Source organism: Oxyura jamaicensis, chromosome 19 (assembly GCF_011077185.1).
Source record: "Oxyura jamaicensis isolate SHBP4307 breed ruddy duck chromosome 19, BPBGC_Ojam_1.0, whole genome shotgun sequence".
In the NCBI taxonomy this organism is placed as follows: Eukaryota; Metazoa; Chordata; class Aves; order Anseriformes; family Anatidae; genus Oxyura; species Oxyura jamaicensis.
This window is the reverse complement of record NC_048911.1, coordinates 4,894,181-4,902,108: the sequence shown is the minus strand read 5'-3', so window position 1 is coordinate 4,902,108 and position 7,928 is coordinate 4,894,181. Positions and strand designations below refer to the sequence as shown.

At 65.7% G+C, this 7,928-nt stretch overlaps 1 protein-coding gene across 3 annotated transcripts; it reads right to left on the bottom strand.

The window, feature by feature from the left end:
* Positions 1-121: 121 nt before the first annotated feature.
* Positions 122-7,307, bottom strand: TMEM120A (transmembrane protein 120A). 3 transcript variants are annotated; one of them, XM_035343200.1, is made up of 12 exons: positions 7,098-7,301; positions 5,572-5,690; positions 5,027-5,143; positions 4,322-4,381; positions 3,627-3,722; positions 3,417-3,506; positions 2,945-3,010; positions 2,374-2,435; positions 2,082-2,174; positions 1,618-1,682; positions 1,060-1,128; positions 122-978 (listed from the first exon to the last, which is right to left on the bottom strand). In XM_035343200.1, exons 1-12 carry the CDS (start codon positions 7,170-7,172, stop codon positions 865-867), a joined length of 1,026 nt encoding a protein of 341 aa, XP_035199091.1. In that variant the 5' UTR covers positions 7,173-7,301; the 3' UTR covers positions 122-864. The 3 variants fall into 3 exon arrangements, with proteins under 3 accessions (XP_035199091.1, XP_035199093.1, XP_035199092.1); XM_035343202.1 differs by lacking the exons at positions 122-978; positions 1,060-1,128 and adding an exon at positions 1,158-1,169 and having other exon boundaries at positions 1,558-1,682; positions 7,098-7,306; XM_035343201.1 differs by lacking the exons at positions 122-978; positions 1,060-1,128 and adding an exon at positions 1,446-1,518 and having other exon boundaries at positions 1,552-1,682; positions 7,098-7,307.
* Between the last annotated feature and the right edge of the window lie 621 nt (positions 7,308-7,928).

Sequence of the window (7,928 nt, the reverse complement as noted above, 5' to 3'; positions counted from 1 at the left end):
CAGCACACCCAGCTGGGAGGCGCTGCACCCCAGGCTGGGGATGGTTTTCTTCCCTCCCCACCACCCTCCTTCCACAGCCAACAGCCAGCCTGGCCCTAAGCGCAGAGCAGAGCCTGCAAACTGTGCCACGACCCCAGCAAACCAAGGAAGCGCCGTCCCTTTATTATTTTTGCACGTGCATCCTCCAGAGATGCAAGCCCAGGGTGCTGTTTGCACAGCGCCGGAGTAAAGCCTGGGGCAGGCTCACAGTGCTCCCTCCCCTCCCCTGCCCCAGCTCAGCACCCTCTGCAGTGAGGAGGAACCAGGGGCAGCCCAGCATGGCCCCAGCCTCCCCTGAAAGCCCACGGGGCTCCCGGGCAGCGACTGCTCCCTGCTGGCCTCTGCCTTCAGCACCAGGAGCTGCCCCGGCTGCAGGGCTGGGGCCAGGGCGAGCCTCCAGCACCAGGCACCCGTCAGCCTCACACCTTGTCCCAAGGGTGCTGATGAAACTGAGTGCCCCAAGCTGCTCCCTGCCCGCAGAAGGGCAAGGAGGAGTCGGGCTCCACCCCAGAACCATCCCGGCAAATGTCTTCAGGGCAGAGAGGAGGGGAGCCGCTGTCCCGAGCCCCCCTGCTCCTCCCAGGGGAGGAAGGCAGGCAGGACAGAGGTGCAGGGTGCTCCTGCTGCCGGGTGAGTGACACGGGCACAGATCCAGCACCGCAGCCAACGCTTCTATTCACGAGCAGCCCCCGAGCTCTGTCCCGCATCCGGGCTCCCACGGAACGGGGAGAGAGACCCGCACCTGGACGGCATCGAGGCAAGGAGACGGGAACGGAGGACGGAGCCGGTGGGGAGAAACAGTCCTGGCCCCCACAGCGCCCCTCTTCAGTCCCGCTTGGTGTCTTTGTTCTGGTTCTGAAACTTCTGGTGGACAACGCGGAGGGTGGTGAAGAAGTTCCCCAGGAAGAGGATGAAGAAGGGGAGGCCGCACATGAGGACCTGCGGGAGGCGCGGGTCAGCGGAGGGACGTGCCTGGCCCAGACGCCCCCTCCCCGGGCAGCTGCCTGGAGCCCCCCTTACCTGCCACTCCTTGCACTCCGGGTGCTGGATCATCCGGAAGAGCGTGACGGCGTTGTACAGCTGCCAGAACTGCGGAGATGGGAGGCTTAGGGCTTTTCAAAGGCTCAGCCCTATCCTGACGATTTCCTCTGGGCACAAGCCTTGCATGAGGCCGGCCTGCCCTGGCACAGCGCTGGGACCGCAGCACTCACCCCCCAGGGGACCCAGCTGGGACATTTCCCCCTTCCTTGCCACCTTCCGGAGCAAGCCTCCCCCCAGCCTCCTGCTTTCGGCCTGACCGATTTAAGGAGGAATTGGACCTCGGGCAGCAGCTCGAGAGCTGATGTTCGGAAGGGTTTGTGAGGGTTGGCAGAGCCAGCCCCTCTGCTGTACTTTGCACATCACTCGAGCACTTGGCACAGCTTCCCCACCTTGCTAGCCAGGCTGTGGAGGTGGCGCTTCGGGGGGAAAAGGAAAGGCCTCTGGCCTCTGTAGGGCACAGCGGGATCGCGCTACGACTCGGTCCCCCCCGAGGCTCCGGCCTCCTGCAGGTCCCCGCGAGGATCGGTGTGCACTCACCTGCCCAAAGAAGAGGAAGGGGAGCAGGAACGTGAGGCCCCTCCACATCCAGGACTGGAAGCCCTCTGCAGAGGATGAAGGTTTGCTGAGAACGCGCTCGTTAGGGGCCGGGTGGAGCCAAGGTCAGGGGCAGGGAGCTTCAGCGGCCACCTCGTGCCTGGCTGAGGTTCCGAAGGCTCATGCGGCCTCCCCAAGGGCACTTGTGCGTGCAGGGAGGACTCGGGCAGGGTTTCCTAGCCCTGGGGTGTAGCGGGGCCTCTGGAGGAAGCTCCTCTCGTGGGACTACCCTCGCAGCGAGCTCCCGGGGCTGCAGAGGCCGCTGTCTAGATTGCTTCTAACAGGAACCACAGCTCCCACTTAGCCTAGCACCAGTCGGACTGGGAGGGAGGCTGCCAGAAATCACGGGCCCGGGAGCAGCGGTGACAGCAGGTCTGGGACAAGCAGTAAGGGAAATCCTGGCTTACCCACGGTGAGATCCATGTTGTGCCTCTCGCCCAGCGCTCGGAGCCGGTACAAGCACCCGCTCTGGTAGTAGTACTGGAGGAACTGCACAAAGCCTGCAAGGATGAGGGCAGATGAGGGCAGGAGGCACCGGCCTGCGGCGCTCAGCCCCAGCATTGTCCCCGCTCTGAGACCCTCCTCGCCCTGGGGAGGCAGGAGAAAAGGCAAGGGAAAACCCCGGGGGAGCTGAGAGCTGTGAGCAACCGCAGCCAGTTCTCCACGTGACAACAACCCAGCAGGCACGGCAGCACTTACTCTGGTACATGGAGAAGGAGAGGAACTGGTTCCTGAACATCTGGTACATGAGCCCGTCCGGCCTGGGGAGAGAGGATGCTGGCTGGGGCGTGCGGGGCTGCAAGGAGACACCTTCAGCCCTGCCTGCCCCATGGCTGGGGTAACGGCACCACTGCTGCCAAAACAGAGGGCTCCCCAGCTCGGGTACCCCAGCGCAGCTCCCCCGGGTTAGTGTCTTGTTGACCAGTGTTTGCAGCAGGTCCGAGAGACAGCATCCAGCGTGGGGAGCCAGCACTGGGGAGGCTGCTGGCGCAGGGGTCAGGAAAACACCGTGGCAGCCCTTGGACAAGGATTGCAACACTTTGGGGTCGCGTTTTGCAACCCAGAGCCCCGAGCGGTGCTGCCTGCCCTGCTAGGTGCTGGTGGCTGCTGCTCGTTGGAGCGCTTGGGCCCAGTGAGGGCCGCGTGGAGCTGCCCATTAGATCACAACGTCCGTGGAGCAGGAATACAGCTTCGGGCTAGGGCACGTAGGGCAAAGGCCCCGTCACCAGGCAGGTCCCTACCCCCAGGAGCCGAGGGGATGCAGGCTTACCAAGTCAGCATGACGCCCGACAGGAACGTGGAGACGTAGTGGTGGAAAACCCACCAGCCCTTGATTCTGGAAGGCAGACACAGGAGAGGGGTCAAGATCCAAGCACAGCCCGGAAAAGCAGAGCCAGCCACATGCCAGTCACCCTCCTGCTCCCAGGGCAAGGCGAGCAGGGATGGCCACGAGACGGCCGCGTGTGGAGCAGGGACCCTGCGCCTTCAGTCCAGGTGGCACTTGGGGGCGGCTCCGGCTTCTCTGCCACCTCCACACGGTGAGTTCATCCCTCCCACACCAGCAGCTGCCTCCTAAAGCCAGCTCGTGTGGCTAATTACCGGGGTGTGCTACACGCCCTGAGTAGGAGGCATCAGCTGCTCCCTTGGGAAGCGCGGAGCTGCGCTGTGGCCCCACGGGGGGGGGGACCAGGTGCCTGCACGCCCCCCTCCCAGCTGCCCTCCCCGAGCCCCGAGGGACTCACTTGGATCCGTTGTTGATCAGGATGCTCTCCCGGATGGTGAGGGTGCAGTAGTACCACACCAGGAGGAAGTTGAAGACGGCGTCTGTCACCCTGGGGTGAAGCAAAGCGGGGCTGAAAGGGCAGCAGCGGGGCTCGGGGACCGAGCAGCGGCGGCTGCAGGACGCCCACCCACACCCAGCACCCGACGGACAGCACCCAGCCCAGGCTCACCTGGAGTTGAGGAGGAACCGACAGGAGAAGGACACGATGAGCAAGATGATGGTGAGGTAGAGCTTGAACTTCTCGTACTCATCTTTGTAGGCAAACCTGCGGGGAAGCACAAGCTTGGAGCAAGGTGGCTGCTGCCAGCCTGCGTCCCCCCGTCCTGCCTGGCCGGGCAAAAATGCTGCTCTGCTGGAGGCCTCTCGGAGGTGCGAAGGAAAATCCCTGTCCCCTGAGCAGCAAACCACGCTGCGTTCACGCTGGTGAGCAGGGGGAGCTCCCGGGGGAGCTGAGCAGATCGGTGTCTGTTCAGCATTTCTCGGGGAGCTGATGGAGCTGGATGGGGTCGGGGCTCTCTGCTCAGCACCTCCCTGCACGTGGGGGCTAAGGGGCAAGCCCGGCGTCTCCCCAGGGGAAGAGGAGGGGGCTCGCCATGACTCTGTCCCTCCTGGAAGTCCCTGACGTGGGGGAAACTCAGGCACAGCGCTGGTGGCAGATCCGAACGGTCTGTCCCAGCCCAGCCCCGGGAGCTAAGCAGGGCCCCAGGGCTGGTTCTGGGAAGGGAGGAACAGAGCAGGGACGGAATCTGCACGAGGTGGGTCAAGGCAGCCACGTGCCCGGGGGAAGATTTATTGCTTCCTTGTGACGAGGGGCTCCCAAACCCCCCCCCGGGGCACACACCCACCACGGAACACGGGCCGTACTTAGCCTGCTTGCTGAGCAGCGTGACGTTCACATTCCCGAGCACCAGACTCAGGTACAACCTGGCGAGAGAGCAGAGGCGTGCGGTGGGCGCCTGCCCAAGGCTGGCCGCCTGCCCGGCCGTCCCGTGGCATGGCCGTCACCTCCCCGACCCTGTCCCGTGCGCGGTGACGCCGGGGAAGGGGCGCACGGATGTTTTCCACCGGGCTGCTGCCAGGAGGCGTGCGTGGTGCTGGCATCCCGCCCCGAGGGTGGCAGGGGGGTGGCCAAGGCCAGAGCCGCCCCCTCCGTCAGGGCACAGCGGGGCGCTGGCCAGGGGCTCAAGGGCAGGGGAAGGTGGTGGCGAGGCCCGGGGAGGCCGGGGCTGGCTCAGACCCAGGCGTCCTGGGGCAGGGAGGCAGCTGTGGCAGCGAGCAAGGGCAGGGTGACAGCAGGGTCGTGCCTTGTGGTGTTACAGCTGCTGGGGGCTTGTGCTGCACATCGAAGGATTTTGTCCTCCCTAGAAGGGCACTAAGGTTTCGTCCAGGGGTGGAGGTGAAGGATCTGGCCCTGGGGACAGCTTCCAAGGGCACCAGCCGCCTTCCAGCCCTCTGCCTCCCCAGGAGCTCCTCTGGCAGGGAGAGGATCGGCCGTGGGAGGACCCTGGCACCCGCAGACCCCGGCTGTCCCGAGTCCCTCCGGCAAAGGGACCGCGAGGCGCCTCTTACCCGTTCTTCTTTGGCAGATAGGCCTCCATCTCAAAGAAGACGTTCTGCCTCTCTTTGATTAGGCTCTGGGTCTCCTGGATGGACTCCTGCTGATCGGGACTCACGTGGGCCTTGCATCTGGGGAGGAAACACAGGCGCTGGCATCAGGGTAGCCTCGGTCACAGCCCAGCACGGGCTGGCGCGATGCGAGGGGGTGTCTCGGCCAAGGACACCCCAAGGACGGGAAGGACAAACAGGAGGGGAGTGTGCACCTCCAGCTGCAGGGAGAGCTCCTGTGGGGCAGGAGGGAAGGGAGCAGGGGTGAAAGGGAGGGGGCAGCAGCTCTTCCCAGCTCTTCCCACCACCAGGCGGGCAGCTCAAGCTCCCGGCTGCAGCCAAGGCACAACTGGGGAAGGGAAACCGAGGAGAACCTGCCTGGGTACAGCCAGACCTCAACAGCCCTTTTTAACGCTTGCACCGGGGAGAGCTGGGAGAGTGTGTGCTAGCCCCATCCTCGTGGCTCTCTCCTCCTGTTCCACCCCGGCCGTCGTATCACACCGGCTTACTTTTTGAGGGACAAGGACAGCTCCTTCAGCCGCTTCTTCTGCCGTGCGATGGAGCTGGAGATCCCGTCCTGCAGCTTGGTTAGCTCCTCGAGTTTCTGCTTGTACAGCTTGTGATTATCCTGGGCACGAGAGAGAGCAGCACGCTCCAGATACCTGCTCGAGCACAGGGCACCTGGTGCCCGCCTGTCCTGCTCAGCTGGCACCCCAGGAAGACCCCAGAGAAACCAGGCAGGCTCTGCCCACCTGCCCCCTGCTCCCCCGGCCCAACGAGGAATCAGCGCCGAAGGCTCAGGAGGTATTTTAGCAGAACCCCCTGCCTACAGCCAAGGGGCTGCGACTCAAACGCTGCTGCGGGGGGGGGGGGGGGGAGACACAGGGGTGGCTTTGCTGCTGCTGTCACCCCGGGTGCCCGTGGTTCAGGCCCCCGGTCCTGCCCTGGGATGCTGGAGGGAGCCCCTGCGCCAGGAGGGCTTGCAGCGGGGCTGGCCGCACGGCCCCACGTGCCGCCGTAACCCAGCGGCACCTGGGTAACGCTGGATGCCATTCTTCTGCTATATTTAGATGGGAAAGGAGAGACCGCGCTGTGTCAATGCTCCTTGTCCCAGGCAGCTGAAAAACAACCTTAACTCGCCCGCGGGCAGCCCCGGCGCCACCACCTCCAAAGAATTAAATGCTGCTCGTGACAACCCTTGGACTAGACCTTGGTGTAGACACGTTTCAGGCTCTGCGGTTCTTATCGAGCACTTTATCAGCAGCTGTCAAAGCCGTTCCCAGCAGGGAAAGGTGAAGCAGAGGAGGGAAACTCCTCAGTCTCCCGCCCGGGACGAGCAGCGTGGCCGCAGCAGGGGGGAACAGATCCCAGATGCTCCCCACTCCCCCAGCAGTGATTTATGTCCCGGCAGGACGTTGGTGCTCCACAAACACCCTTCCCTGCTCCTGCTGCTCTCAGTTAGCCAGGACCCAGTGCCATGTGTGACACCTAAAGAGGTGCCGGCCTGGGTCCTGCTGCTCCGCACCTCACCGGGACCACCGCGCTCTGAGGGGGTCTGACGGAGAGCCGTGCTGGGGCGGGGGGCTCGGGGCCGCAGGACAGAGCTGTCACTTCCCCAGGGCTGGCACCGGGCTGCTCCATCCCCACAGCCCCTATGGAGCAAGAGCAGGTTTCTCAAAGCCTCCCTTGCCCCAGATCTTGGGCACAGCCGCAGCGCGCCTGCAACAGCTGGAGGGAAGGAGGGGAAAAGGGAACTGGGGCCGCTGGGGCCGGCCGGGGGCCGAGCAGGAGGTGCCAGCCCTTGCCTCCCCCTGCCCAACCTCTCCCGGAGGCAGCCCTCAGCCTCTCCCCGGGAGGCTTCGCGGAGCAGACGGGAACGGAGCCGGCACCGCCCGGCACGGAGCCACCCGGGGGTGCTGAGGAGGGCGGATTCCCGAGCCCTTAGGGCAAAAGGGGGGGGGCCGCGGGGAGCCCCGGAGCCTCGCCCTCGGAGGCTGCGGGGAGGGAGGAGGCTCGGCTCGGAGCCCGCCGGTACCTGGATGCGCTGGTAGCCGTCCTGCAGCTCTTCCCACTCCCGCAGGCAGTCGGCGGCCGAGGCGCCGCCGGCCATGGCTGAGCCACCGAGGCTGGAGGCCGGCAGGCAAAGGGACAGAGGAGGACAGACACCGAGGCTGGAGGCCGCCAGGCACCGGGCCCGGCGCTGCCGCTGTCTTCCGGGCACGCCCCGAGCCGGGAGAGGCGGGACCGGGACCGGGGGGGGGACCGGGGGGAGGCAGCGGCGGGGCTGCGCCCGCTACCGGCGGCTGCCGGGGCTCGGCCTCCGCTGAGCCGCCCCCTGGGCTCCGAGGGGTCTCGGTCCTCGTGTTTGGGTGTTTGGGTTCTCAACGGGTGTCCCGGGAGTAACGGGCGGGGGCCGGGAAGCGGAGCCCCCCCCCTCCCCCCCAGCGATGTCAGGGGCTGGGGGAGGATGGGGAAGGGCAGGGAATGTGGGGGGGGGGAGCACCGGGGGGGCTCTAACCCCTCCCTCCCCCGAGGTACACGGTGATAAATTCTTAGCACAGAGCGCAGGGAGAGCCCAGGAGCGTTTTTCTGTGGGTTTTTATTTCGTGGTGGCCATGGAAGGAGTCACGGAGGCAGCACGGAGGGGCTGTCGTGGTCCTGTAACAGCACCGGCGCCTCGGAACTGGTGCCAGGCAAAGTCAGGTCGCGGGGTTGGGGGTGAGTGGGAAGCGGGGTCCTGCCAGACGGCCCAGCCAGCGGGTGCGGGTCCGGTGCCTGCCAGGGTCTGCAAAGACACTTAGGGAACAGGGGAGCTCCTGAAATGGGGAAGTTCTGCCTTTGTCTCCTGGGCTGGAAGCAGGTGCAG

What these genes read in the sequence shown, in the direction of transcription:
- TMEM120A (XM_035343200.1), bottom strand. Translation starts at nt 7,172, where the DNA reads ATGGCCGGCGGCGCCTCGGCCGCCGACTGCCTGCGGGAGTGGGAAGAG. An exon ending in CTGTCCTTGTCCCTCAAAAA is followed by an intron (nt 5,144 to 5,571) that starts GTAAGCCGGTGT and finishes TTTCCTCCCCAG; the next exon opens with ATGCAAGGCCCACGTGAGTC. An exon ending in TCGGGCGTCATGCTGACTTG is followed by an intron (nt 2,436 to 2,944) that starts GTAAGCCTGCAT and finishes CTCTCTCCCCAG; the next exon opens with GCCGGACGGGCTCATGTACC.